The sequence below is a fragment of the Coregonus lavaretus genome, assembly GCF_964263955.1.
Source record: "Coregonus lavaretus genome assembly, chromosome: 23".
Lineage (NCBI taxonomy): Eukaryota > Metazoa > Chordata > Actinopteri > Salmoniformes > Salmonidae > Coregonus > Coregonus lavaretus.
The window spans coordinates 34,705,445-34,719,997 of NC_140010.1; the positions used below are offsets into that span (position 1 = coordinate 34,705,445).

Here is a 14,553-nt window from a genome sequence, read left to right on the forward strand (position 1 = left end):
CGGCGATGGCACGAGTGAGCTGCCATTCTAGCTCCTCTGATGTCCTCTAACCCATTTTGTTTGCAGAGATTGATTCGGAGCCCACTATCAAATTCCAGACTAAAGGTCAAAGCACCACAGGCAGAGGCGCTAGCACTCTTACGTGGGGGGACAGTGGGGAAGTGGTGCAACCGGGATGCTTAGGGGATCACATTGGAACATAAACAATTCTCTGCTAACACTACAACAAAAGCCTTGCATTTTATCCTCTCCTTTTGTCTTTCTGAAGAGAAGGTACTCATTCACTCTTTACTGTGGTCTTTGCTTGTACCGTTCAGAAGCCACAATAACACACTAAAATAATCGGGAAGGTGCATTTCGTAGATGATTACCAGCACAATGGGTAGGCATCTATGTTTAAAAAAAAAAATGAAACTTTGGGTACTAATGCCACTAACCTCTCCTCCTCCTTCCGCCTTGGCTGTGGACACTGTTTGCCGTGGTAACCTCCACCGACTGGGTCTAACTGACCCTCTTTTTTTTTCAGAGTTGGAAGCGGACATTGCTCTCACCATGGGAGGAATAGTAGGCTCAGGTACAAACCTTTCCCCCTCCCTCTCTCCCCTCTTCAACAATACACTTCCAAGTGCCTCCTGAAACACATATTATACCTCAGCAGCCATGTTTGGGGGGTTCCTCATCTCCAAGAAGTTCACGCTTCTCACAAAGATAATCGTACGCCATTTTGTTTTGTGCCAATAGAGCTTCTCCCAACATCGTGCCTGGCCAGACTCCCTGCAGGGCTCTGTGTCGCTGCCCATTGTTTTTACAAAGGTCCCACGCTTGGCTCCCTTTCCCTGGAAAGGACTACTGGACATGCTCCCAAACAGTTTTTTGAAAGGCGTTCTATTGGGATGGGATGGCAAGCGAGAAATTAGTTTTACAAATGTGGCACCATCTCTCTCCAACCTTTTGAACCCAGTCAACAACCATGCATACCCTAGACATTGGATGGACCCCAGACACTGGTGTCCGTGGATGAGTTTCAGCCAGCCTGATCTGAAAAGAGCACAACTGTGAGCTGCACGTAGACTCTTATCGTCTTTGACCACATATCCCCAAACCCATTGTGGATGGAGCAAATAAAGCACAGCTCAATCATTCGTCGCTCTATTGAATGTGATTCAACAGCGCCCTCTGTTGTTGAGAACCAGAAGAGCACCTCTGGATCAGCCATGTAAAAGGGGCATAAAGTAAAGGTTAGGCAGCAACACAGAGTCTGAATGCGTCTGGTGCTAGGTGGTTTCAGTGGCCAAGGTTTGTGCTGTACAGGCAGGGTCCTGCTGCTTTCTCTGCTCAGCTACGACACGCTTCCTTCCACCGAGACACACACACTCATAGCTGCTGCATTAAAACCCATGCCCCCAACCACCCGTTCCTCCTCTCTCTCTCTCTCTCTCTCTCTCTTTCTCTCCTCTAGCATCCCTCTGAAGTCGTAGCACAACCACTGGAGTGGTGAGAACTGCTTCCCTTTCACCTTTTTCTCCCCAATTGCTAATTGTATTATTTTGATGAGGCGTCATTTATGTAACAGGCACGTTTTGAAATTGCTGTCCTTTCATGTTTATACAATCACAGATATAGCCTACAGTGTTTACTGGCTTAATCCGAAGATGCTGTTCAGTTGTGAGTAATGGTTAAGATATGGATAATTGAGGAACTGTAGTAGCTTTTAGAGATTCACGAGTAACATACTGTAAGTCTTTGCTGTATTTCACAGAGACATGGCGAAATGTAAATACTTCAGTAACAGTTGGTTCCAGAGACCTGGGGCAATCTGTAGACCTAACGGTTTGACAGAATGACATATGAACTAAGTCAGCATGCCTCGTAGTATATTGCTGTCATGCCGAGTCACGTCCAGGTCACAATGATAGATACATGTGTACACAAACGGACTGAAGTGGAATTCAAATAACTGTCTTGCAGAATTTATTTCAATGTTGAAGGACACACTTATACTAAGCTGTTAACAGTTTTATCTTGTCTGAGGGGAAAAGAGCAGGTAGGTCTTTAAAGACAAATCTGGCTTGTGCTTCTTTCCCCCTCTCTACTAAAAAAGCCTAAACGCCGACAACGCTTGAAACGGCACCTATGGACCGACCCCACGCGGTCCTCCTCCATAGGTGAACCACAACCGCTGTTTTTAACTTATCATTTGGACTTGAACCTCGGCAGAATGTTTTTGGCTGGCTTTCCCTAACCCCCTGCTTGTTTGACCGGCTGTATAAAAAAAAGAAAAAAGATAAAAAAAGAAAGAAAAAATATTTAAAAAATAATAAAATATAAAAGCTCTCTAGCCCTAATGCTTTCAACCAAGTGTTTTGCTTTTGTTTATTTTCTTTATGAAAATTCACTGGCTGTTTACTTGGCGAGAGATGTACAACTACGTTCAACATGAGGATGGATGATCACTCTGTCTCCCGTGTATGGGACGAGTCCTAGTTCATGAGCCATTTTGAATCCTGTTTGTTAATTTCAGTTTTCTTCTTTCTAGTGTATGATAAGGAGGGCTTTCTGCTGAAGCTGGATGGACAGTTGTAAGTAAAACTACTTTTTGTAAAGTACCATTTTATCATTTTAAACCAATAGGGTCATTGGTTACTCATCTCCAATTGATTGTTGTAGCTAGTTGTCTGAGGCTAGTTTTTTAGGAATGGGCTTAGCTATGACCAAGACGTCTCCCATCGTAAGAATGGGCTATATTCAGTTTGAACAAATCAGAAACTGAACTGAATATTAGTTGTATTTTTAGATTGTGACTCAGATTCTTAGATTATCCGTAGGCCAATGGATGTAATCAATGGGATAATAAATCAAATGTGACACTGAACTTGTGACCTATTAATCTCACATCTGTCACAAGTCCATTCAAATTAACATGCCATCATTCATTGGGATTATTTTAGCCAATTTGACACCAAGCAAGTGTGCTTGGTCGAATTGTAATGGCCACATGAATCTCTGTATGAATGTCAAGGTGTGTTTGTGTGTTTTTAGATAAATTGAGGTGTTGGTTCTGGCTTAGATGCAAACTTGAGTAATTGTATTTTGTCGGCGTGAGAGCTCAGCTATGTGCGTGTGTGTTGCACTCCCACTGTAAACGTTGATAGGAGGCCTCAGTCCCTCGTCCCCTAGCTCACAGGCCATATTCTCATCACCACTCCGGCCTCTGGGGACATATCTGTCCTCACCATACACTCACACTATAAGCATAACTTCATGAGAGGGGTTATGCTGGTTCTTATCTGGGGCTGCTAATACATATGCCTACAGCAGTGGTCACCAACTCTGATCACTCCCTCTGACCTAGCAAAGATAGCACGTCAGCAAGAGACCCCAGTCCGCTCCAGCTACAGCCTGTCCATCCACGCCCCTCCTTTACCCTGACATTCCCCCCCATCTTATCAACACTGACTCGGTGTGTGACAGATAGGTCCCAGCACTATGGGAGGCCTCTCTCCTCTCCCTCTGTTTATTTGAACTAGTCTCTCATGCCATATAGCAGGTAATTAATGAGTATGATCGCAGTGAGGAGGAGATACAAGGGGTTGGTTTGAACTTGAACTCCTTAGTCCCTACTTTACCTTTAAATCGGACAGCACCAGCATAGGCTGGGTTAAAAGGGACATCTCAAACCGTTTTTAGTTCTATCTTCCAGGGAGATCTTTGTCTAAACAGTGCTTGTTATCTGGTCACGTTGTTCTCAGTCTCATCTAATCCCCTTTATCCTCCCCTCTTGGCACCATTTGCAGGCCAGCGGAGTTGGCGTACAAGTATAGCAACCTCAGCGAAGGAGTTTGCAAGCCGGGCTACGCAGCTGCCAAGATGACCACCATCTATCCAAAGTGAGCAAAACTCCTTCTGTTCTCTCTTCAGGGTTTGATTAAGGTCCTTGGGTGCATCTCAAGAGTCTTAAGAGGCTTCCTCTCCTTGTCTCCACCCCTTTTGTACTTTGCGCTGATGTGAAAAAACTTGTAAGATGGAGGCAAATTCACAGTAAGCATGTGCCATATTTCAGTTCAGTGCAGATGGAGAGGAGATGAGGAAAGGCAGCCACTCTAGACTATTGAGACGCACCCCTGGAGACGTTATGTCATTACTCCAGCCAGCATGGCCTACGGGGAATGACTTGTGACATAAAAGCCCCACATTCCCACACAATCTTTTAGGTTTCAGTCATGTTTCATTTATTCATATCCTCACCACAAACATTATACCATGTCCTCGTCAGCCCTCCGAACACAAAAGCATCTCTGTTTGGAGAGCGTAGCCCCCCATCCTACCCCATTTGAAATGGTTGCCAGCGGTGCCTCAGGCTTATTGTCGGAGGGGCACCGACTTCCTGTCCAGCAGGGCATGACTCATCACTTCCTCCTTCTAACACAATCCACGGAACACTTGACGGCCCTTGGTGATGTCACTGGGCCTTTGATGCCCTCCCTCCACCCTTCTCTCCAGCCATAGGTCATTATCCCATGAGTGCTCATCAGCTATGGCCAATAGAGGGGCATTTTCCACATAGCAGAACATTTTCCCAAGGCATTTTACTCAGCTGCCCCTAAATGTGGAAGATGGTGACTCCATCTTAACAGTGTTGATGCATAGTCTGCAAAAAGATGGCTAATAGTGTCTCATAATGCTCAAATTCGCTTACAGTTTTGAGTGACAAACAAGACCAGCAATGACTGACAGCTTTATTAAAGATGTCCCGATATTTCTTGTATTCTGTGTTTTGTTATACTTTCTGAACAGAAAAGACTCTGGCATTTTTGTATAGATAATTGACTTTCATACGGAAACCAAAAGGGGCAGTCAAGGCGTGTTACACAAATAGGCTTATGATTATTATGACTCGAGAGAAAAGGCCTTACTTGGAAGAGCTGCGTTGGGGCACTGCTAAATTAGAGCAGTCGTTAAAGAAGCCGGCTGGTTTCCAGGGCACTGCCATCACAATGAAGAGGGTATGTGTTAATGATGTCTCCCAACGACTTCCTCTAATCAGCCACACGTTTCAGATCAAAGTTCCCTACAACACAGAGCACCCGCTGGGACCGCATTGACTACTACCACGTTCTCTTCAGTCACACACAGTTCAATTAGCACTATTAATGGCTAATAGTGACAAAGTTGTGTGTGTCTGTTAGATGTCCTTGAGTTTGAGGTTTGTCATGTGTGATGGGGAAAGCAAAATGTCAGTGGTCGTACATGACGTACAACCACAGATGCCAAACCTCTTGACTTATTCCCCCCAAAATTATGTTACAGCCTGAGTTCAAAATTGATTAAATATTTTTTTTAATCTCACCCATCTACACACAATACCTCGTAATGACAAAGTGAAAACATGTTTTTAGACATTTTTGAACATTCACACCCCTGAGTCAATACTTGTTAGAATCACCTTTGGCAGTGATAACATCTGTGAGTCTTTCTGGGTATGTCTCGAAGAGCTTTGCACACCTGGATTGTTTAATATTTGCACAATATTCTTCTGAAAATTCTTCCTCTGTCAAGTTGGTTATTGATCATTGCTAGACAACTATTTTCAAGTCTTGCCATAGAATTTCAAACCGATTTTAAGTCAACTTTAACTAGGCCACTCAGGAACATTCACTGTGGTCTTGATGAGCAACTCCAGTGTATATTTGGCCTTCTGTTTTAAGTTATTGTCCTGCTGAAAGGCGAATTCATCGTCCAATGGAAAGCAGACTGAACCAGGTTTTCCTCCTAGGATTTTGCCAGTGCTTAGCTCCATTCCGTTTGTTTTTTATCCTGAAAAACTCCCTAGTCCTTAACAATTACAAGCATACCCATTAATTGGCAGACTCCAGTCACCCAAGTCATAGACTGTTCTCTCTGCTACCGCACTGCAAGCGGGACCGGAGCGCCAAGTCTAGGTCCAAAAGGCTCCTTAACAGCTTCTACCGCCAAGCCATAACACTGCAGAACAATTATTCAAATGGCCACCTGGACTATTTACATTGACCCCCCCCCCCCCCTTTGTTTTTACACTGCTGTGACCCGCTGTTTATTATCTATGCATAGTCACTTTACCCCTACCTACATGTACAAATTAACTCGACTAACCTGTACCCCCCGCACATTGACTCGGTACTGGCACCCCCTGTATATAGCGTCGTTATTTTGCGTTTGACTTTTTACTTTTGTTTATTTAGTAAATATTTTCTTAACTCTATTTCTTGAACTGCATTGTTGGTTAAGGGCTTGTAAGTAAGAATTTCACGGTAAGGTCTACGCCTGTTGTATTCGGCGCATATGACAAATAAACATTTGATTTGATGATGCAGCCACCACTATCCTTGAAAATATGGAGTGTGGTACTCAGTAATGTGTTGTATTGGATTTGCCCCAAACAACACTTTGTATTCAGGACAAAAAGTTAATTGCTTTGCAGTATTACACTTGTTGCAAACAGGATGCATCTTTTTGAATATTTGTATTCTGTACAGGCTTCCTTTTCACTCTGTCAATTAGGTTAGTATTGTGTAGTAACTACAATGTTTTTGATCCATCCCCAGTTTTCTCTTATCATAGCCATTAAACTCTGCAACTGTTTTAAAGTCACCATTGGCCTCATGGTGAAATCTCTGAGCTGTTTCCTTCCTCTCCGGCAACTGAGTTAGGAAGGGTGCCTGTATGTTTGTAGTAACTGGGTGGATTGATACACCTTCCAAAGTGTATTTAATAACTGCACCATGCTCAAAGGTCAATGTCTTTTTTAAAATATTTTTTTACCCATCTAACAGTAGGTGCCCTTTGCGAGGCATTGGAAAACCGCCTTGGTCTTTGTGGTTGAATCTGTGTTTGAAATTCACTGCTTGACTGAGGGACCTTACAATTATCTGTATGTGTGGAGTACAGAGATGAGGTAGTCATTCAAAAATAATGTTAAACACTATTATTGCACACAGAGTCCATGCAGCTTTTGTGACTTGTTAAACACATTATTACTCCTGAACTTATTTAGGCTTGCCATACCAAATGGTTGAATACTTATTGACTCAAGACATTTCAGCTTTTCATTTTTTATTAATTTGTAAAAATGTCTAAAAACATAATTCTACTTTGACATTATGGGGTATTGTGTGTAGGCCAGTGACACACAATCTCAATTTAATCCATTTCAAATTCAGGCTGTAACACAACAAAATGTGGAAAAAGTCAAGGGGTGTGAATACTTTCTAAAGGCACTGTATGTCTGCAAAGGGCTACCTCTTTTTGGCCGCTTTTCCATGTCAGCCCACTCGCATAGAGGAGTGGCAACCCCAGCTCTGTATGACAGATCTGAATCCCGTCTTTGGTCTCTCACAGCCAAATTAGTTAATAATGAATGTAAAGATGTAGCCTACATTTTCTTTTTGGCTAATTTAATTTTGGCATAAATGAATTGAGTCTGCAGTAGAAACAACTGAGAGTTATTTACTTGGCCAGAGAAATCCCCTCTCCCTTAACCTCTTGAAATGAGGTCCCTCCCTAATCATCTCCATCCTCCATGTTTGTCCTCTTCCAAAAGGCCCTGCCCAGTGGAATCCAATTTATTTTCAACACCTCCCCTCCCCTCACGCCAAACTGTTTGTATTGGAGCCCTAAATCAAGTGTTGCCGGTGAACTTGGGCGGCGCGGTTATGAAAATATGGCCCCCAGTGAGAGGAAATGAGCACAATGTGCCTGGGCCTCCTGTTTTGGGAGCACACTCTCTTTACGACAAGCAGACCAGACCCTTGCCTGTCCATCCATTGGCTAGGAGACTCTTGACAGTCCCAGTTATTTAAAGCCCGGCTCGGCCCCTGAATGCCACACGTTAATGAATCACGGTTTGTTTTGGCAAGGGTCTTTGCATGTCTGTCTCTGTCAGGTGATGTGAGGAGAGGGAGCCAGTCATGACTGTTACTATTCTTTCTTTCTTGGTGCAACTTGTGCATCAAGTGCAATTAAGGAGTTTGAAGGACGCACAATGTATTGAGAAGTTGACAAGCGACTCCTCTTGTAAACCATGTTTGGTCATTGAGTTCAGACACGATTAACAGGATGTGAAGTCTGGTGACCTGATATCGAACTCGGATTCCTTTGGTGTTAGTAGCCATCTTGACTGGGCGCACTGTGGGCAGCCATAACTAGTGGTTGGTTAAGACAACCCGTGGATGTAGACATATCCCCCACCTGGGGGTTAGCCTAGTGAAGCCAGCCTGAGTTCCTGCTCCAGATGTTGTTGTGGTTTGCATCCCGGGCCTGTGTGAGTTGTAGAGAATGTCTTGTTGCTGTCAGTGTAAACACCACGGGGGCCTCACTGTGTAATCACAGCGAACTAGTCTCACACGAACGCTTGCTCTCACATTGGTCTTCTATGCTGTGTAGGTTTTCATAGGATGCAAAATTATTTGTCCTTATAAGTCCTTAAAATGGGCTTACAATATCATTAATATAGCATGTCATGTTTATCCATACTCATTTTTCTGACTAGAATCACCTAAATGTAATCTCAGATGACTTTCTACCACAACCACATTTTTCAAAAGAGCTACTAATCATACAAAGAATTTCTCCACAAGAATAACTTCTGACATAAACCATCCTAGGATCAGTAATGTCCTTGTTTTACCCCCCTCTGTTTAAACACCAATCTGCGAATGTGTTGTGATACCTTCAGTGCGAGCTGTAAAAGTGGAGCATTGGAGCTGCGGGCTTGTTAAACAAGGACCCTGGTGCTCTCCCCAGCGAGACTGCGGGTCATAAAAACAGACATCCATCGTCCGGCCACACTTCCAGAAGCCGCACATACAGCCTGGGTCTGAGGCCTGACCGGGGGAAGTGGCTCCTTTTTGATTTGAGAGGAGTGCTTTATCAAATAGGGGGGTCGCACGGCCGGGGGTGGAAATGTGTTTAAATGTACTGTGTACCCTTATCGGTCACAGCTTCTTTGGGTATGCCAAACTGGATTTTGTTTTTATTTGAAACCTCTGAGGGCAGGGGGAAGTGGGTTTATACTGTCATGGCACATTTTCCTGTAATCATTTATTTTTAAAGATCTTCTAAGGATGATTTCTTAGTTTAGGTTGTTTCCTTTTTGTTCATCAAACCCTGGTCTATATTCCTGTTAGTAAGTAGGTTGGCGTATGAGTACTTTGTTTGTGAGCCAGCTGTTTCTGCAAACATTACCGATCAACACTGCCTTCTTCAGTAAGACATTTCCTCGAAACAGCCCGTCCCCAAATCTGGGACAGAAAAACACTGACATCAAAACATCGTCAGGACACGTATACCCAGACTGTGTCAAGAATGGTTTCGGCCTTTTCCTGGGAAGAAACGTTGTCAATAAGAGTACATGATGCAGACTTGTTCTCTCTTTCTTCCCCATGTAATTTATGTTCCTCTCTTCCTTGAGTCAACCCATTTTGCACTCTGTGTGCGCAGGATGGGTTCGGTGAACGGGGGGAGTGGAGAAGTGGGATGGACGCGGTGAGATTGATGAGAGTGGAACAAGCGTCTCCTTTTACGGCCCAGTGTCTTTAACTCTTGGCGGGGAATTAACCCCAGAGCCCCAGGGTCACGGTAGAGATAAGTGGGGGCCATGGCCTTCTTAGGGAGGCAGAAATGGGAAAATAAACACTTTTAGAAAGAAACTGTCAGCTTCTAAGTTAGAGTCCAGAGAGACATCGGGGTGGTGTACGCCCAGACCCACGTACTGTGCTTGATCACTCACTCACCTGTGCATTGGGTTATCAGGTAAACTGTTGCTCATTGACAAGTCTCAATTCAACTCGAGGAACACCGCAATCTATCTGCGGTGAATCTCTCACTGCATATTATCTGATGCAGGAAAGGGCTAGAAATGCATCTAGAAATGAGAGGGCATCGCAACACAGTAGGCTGATTTTGGTTAACTTGAGTCATGCTGGACTTCTCATGGGTGGACAGACAAACTGTTTTACAAATTTATATTATTTAAAACTTCTATTAAATGCAGTCTCAAAAGGCCGCCTGTCCCTTTTAATAGCCGGGCACACATTTCAGCAAATAAACACGTTTTCAAATAAACGCAGTGTTTAAAATAATTGTTTACGAGGTTACCATGGACACTGCTCTGATATTCCCGCGGTCATGTGCATTACTTTTTAAATTTTTTATTCTGTCATTGTTGCTAGCCATTGCGTCACACCAATTCATGCTCTCCATGACGCTGAAGGGTGAAATCGGGGGTGTATGATAGGCAGCCTAGTCTTTGCACGACTGATCTGCGATGGATTTGTTACTATAATGTTTGTACTGGTCATACTGGTCACAGTGTGATGGTCTTTTCAACATGTTATTGAGCAAAAGCTGTGTGCGTTAAGTAAATAGACGCTTGGCTCAAATAGGAGCCTGTCTCTAATAAGCACAGTTTTTCTTCAGCGATTGAAACGCCAGGCTATTTATTGAAGTTTTACGGTAATCGCTCCTGTTCTTCTCTCTACTGTTCTTCTCACAGGTTCATGAAGCCAGCTCCCATGTTTCTCGACCGGAACTTCAAGCGGCTGGCCAAAGTCCGCAATTACTTACCTCCATTTGGATTCAAAACACAAGGTAAGACTAATTGTACGTCTGACATCGGACAGATTTGATTGTTCCCCCATCCATGTATCTCATTGATGGCAATGGATGTGTCATTAACTTGTCATGGTGGTTTTGAAACTGTGTATAGATGATGGTTTGGGCTGGATAGGTAAGCTAAAGAGGAGATGGTGCCAGGGATCTACCATCCTTATCGCCACGCGCCAGTTGGCGCATCTTCATGCTTGGTGATAGAGCTGGCAGAACATCCCTCCTGGCCTACTTGGGTTGATCTCACTCTGCTCCTGTCATGCTCTCTGATGGTTACACACACTGCCACTGACCGTGCAATTGCCTGGGTTGGGGTGAAGGGTAGAGGGTGAGAATAGGATGCTTGAATATTAAAGGACGTTTCTTGCTACGGCAACATCTAGACAGTGAGACAACACTTCAGTTTCAGTCTTCATTCTTTCCTCGATTGTGAAGCAGTAGGGCTGGCACAATAACCGACTGTTATGGATGAAAACCGTCATAACCATAAAAAATAAATAACGAACAGCTGACTGAATGACCAAAATGCAGGAGCAGCACACATGGAAATAGAGCGGATAGAACATTCTTGGAACCTCTAACCCTGGCAATTTGACTGGTAAACTCATGGGTACAATCCCAATGGCTGCCTGGTATTGTGATGCAATAATTTCCATGGAAATGTAGAATGTTCATTCAAATGATGTTAACTGATGTGGCTCATGCAATGAATGTATTTTTTTGTAATGCCAGTTGAGTTGAATCAACAAATCACAGCACTTATTTTACTTCCTGCTTTGCTCCTAGATCGAACATATACAGGTTAAGACAACGTCGTCACAAATCTGGGACCAGCGCCGTTGCTAACTAGCATAGCTGGTCCCATTGTTGCAAAGAGTTATGGGATATTAGAATCCCGTTGTCTTAACCTTTGTCATCTTCAACCTAGCTTTGCTCCTATGGGTACACTCGCAATGGTCGCCAGTCCACCCATTATGCAATCATTGACTTGAATGGGGACGCCCGTTCTATTTATTTATTTTTTGTAAGATTTCATTTTCTTTTATAAACAATGCAAAACATACAAACGACAACCTCATACAAACATCAACTACATCACACCTGCCCAGACCCACTAGCACTCACCCCCATCACCAGCGCCCGCATCACTTTCCGCCACATGGCCTGAAACTGCACCATTTTGTTTCTCTCCGTAGCCCACACACTTTCAATATTTAAATAATTAATCATTTCGATTTTTCCATTGTGTTAATGATGGCGGGTTAATTTCCATGGTTTTAGTATACATTTTTTTAAACATGAAGAGAATTGTCAAACCTATCAGGTATCTCACTACACCCCCATATGCCATGTCTTGAAATATGCAGACAGACGGTTTAAAAGTACGTTTACATTGTAATACTTCTGACAGCCAACTTTCTAGCGCCGCCCAGAACTTCCGGACTTTATAGCATTCCCAGAAAGCATGGATGGCATTCCCAGAAAGCATGGATGGCATTCCCAGAAAGCATGGATAGCATTCCCAGAAAGCATGGATGGCATTCCCAGAAAGCATGGATAGCATTCCCAGAAAGCATGGATAGCATTCCCAGAAAGCATGGATATCATTCCCAGAAAGCATGGATAGCATTCCCAGAAAGCATGGATAGCATTCCCAGAAAGCATGGATAGCATTCCCAGAAAGCATGGATAGCATTCCCAGAAAGCATGGATAGCATTCCCAGAAAGCATGGATGGCATTCCCAGAAAGCATGGATAGCATTCCCAGAAAGCATGGATAGCATTCCCAGAAAGCATGGATATCATTCCCAGAAAGCATGGATAGCATTCCCAGAAAGCATGGATAGCATTCCCAGAAAGCATGGATTATTGAGTCATTATTCGTTTTACACTTAAGACATTACTCTGCCGTTGTCTATGCATTAGCCCGTTCTATTCAATTAATTATATTTCTATGTCAGCACATGCGGTCAGGAGAGGGGGAGAAAATGTACCCCAAAAAATGTATATCAATGTTTTTTTATTAAAATTACATTTACATTACATTACCGTGACTGCAGTCGTTTGGCTGGCCAATTACCATCATCCAAAATTCCATGACCGTCACAGCCCTAGTCATATCTCAATACGGGTTTAGGTAGCTCACTGACCGCGACGAGACCGTCAAGAATCTATGCATTTTACGAATCAAACATGAGCACATCATGCGATCGGAATTGGGAAGATAAGATAGAGCATGCATTCAGGCTACCCTTTATCACACAATTTCCAATACTTATGAGTGAAGTGCACGTAAAGGTACACTGAATGTTACCTTTGTGCTCTGGCAAGGGCCCTCTACCCCACACAAACACACTCACACGCTGGTTTTCAAAGGCGAGTGCACTACACCTGGTTTCTGTTTTCTCCACGGTTGGTGACTGCAGTGGGGTTTCCCTTTTAGCTGTATTCATGTGGAGAGGTGATACGTGTGGACCTTGAATAGAACTCCACAAAGGATTCCAAATTAGGAACAAACAAAAAAATAGAAAGCATGAAAATAAAAGTTTATTTGTACTTTTTTTTTGCGGCCAAGCAGTCTGAGGTTTACCTCAAACAGCCTTGTTCGCTAGACTTAGAAACACAGGGGAAACCTCCATTCTTCATATGGTTTCTAGCCACTCCATCATACTGTAAGCAAGCATGGGGGGCCAGTTTTTTCACACAGACCTTTTTGACACCTGAAGCTATACATTGGCTAAGCTTTTGGATTGCCTAGACCAACTGAGCAGACCATAATATTCTCTTTTTTAAAACGCACCTAGAATAGATAGCTTTATTATAATGTTGAGATATTTCTGGCCTGGGTACAGTTATGCTCTTTGGCAATCCCAAATGATTCAACAAGAATTGTATATTTGTATATATTTCTTCATGTACGTCAAGACGTTGGCCATTTGTCTGAGCTGCCGCCTAGACATACTTGGCTGAAGTGTTTATCCTGGGTGCTAATAACAATTAGCCGCCATGTCTCTCCTCTTCGAGAAACATGTCCCGATTTTGATTTCACCCCCTTGAGTCGGGTGTGGTCTGGGCCTCTGTTTATGCTGCCCAGGGTGATGCTTGATGCCAGACTTCGACACCGTGTCCAAACAATGGGCCACTGCTCATTTTCTGCTTTTTAATCATAAGGATCGTTAGAGGGGATAAATCTGTAGGCCTACTGCATTACTCTAGCAAGAGGCAATGTAGACGCCTACATGGGGTTGTGGTGAGCCTAATGACATTTCATATCAGTTGTTTAACAAATGAACCCAGCAAGCAACTGAAATGTGATTATACAAGTGAGTGATTCATTTGGATATTACCTTGTTGGATAAATTGGACACAAAACCTAGATATAAATCTCCCAATAATTTATGGTAGACCTATGACTAATATGAGAAGGAAAGAGTCAAGAGGTGCTAGTGGGCTATGGGGGCAAAGACAAATATGACTCTGCCAGAATACCCTCTGGAACATGGCAGGAATGCACGCTATGGCTAAACAGCCCCGTATCTCACACCACCAGACCCAGCTCCGCGTCCACACTGAGCGAGCACAGCACACTTCAACCGGGAGAATGTGCTTGTTTGAAACAGCATTCCTCACTGAGTGGTTGTATGGGCAGCGTTTTTTCTGAATTGCCGTTTCACCCGGATTCATCCATCCTGAAAGGGCTGACGGTTTTCCAATGTTACTGTCACCGGGCCCGTAGCTTATCCTTATCTGTAATTGAATAAACGGTTAGGGATGTTCTCTCCTCCAGACCTCCACTTCTCCCAAGGACCACCTAGCCTGCTACATTGTTTTCTGGGTGTTGAAGTCCTCAACATTTTATTAAAGAGGAGCTATTAATCCTTTTCATGAGGGGTTTTGTCTGTGATCTAGCAA

The 14,553-nt window shown here is 43.6% G+C and overlaps 1 protein-coding gene across 2 annotated transcripts in view; it reads left to right on the forward strand.

The window, feature by feature from the left end:
* Positions 1-14,553, forward strand: part of LOC311098649 (CMP-N-acetylneuraminate-beta-1,4-galactoside alpha-2,3-sialyltransferase-like) — a 77,571-nt gene that overhangs the window by 25,657 nt on the left and 37,361 nt on the right. Inside the window, exons 3-6 of one of the 2 annotated variants that reach the window (XM_084139183.1) lie at positions 527-574; positions 2,537-2,579; positions 3,795-3,887; positions 10,529-10,623. In XM_084139183.1, coding sequence (XP_083995309.1) covers positions 527-574; positions 2,537-2,579; positions 3,795-3,887; positions 10,529-10,623 — 279 coding nt within the window. The remainder of the gene's footprint in view (positions 1-526; positions 575-2,536; positions 2,580-3,794; positions 3,888-10,528; positions 10,624-14,553) is intronic. The other variant, XM_084139184.1, reaches the window with a different exon arrangement.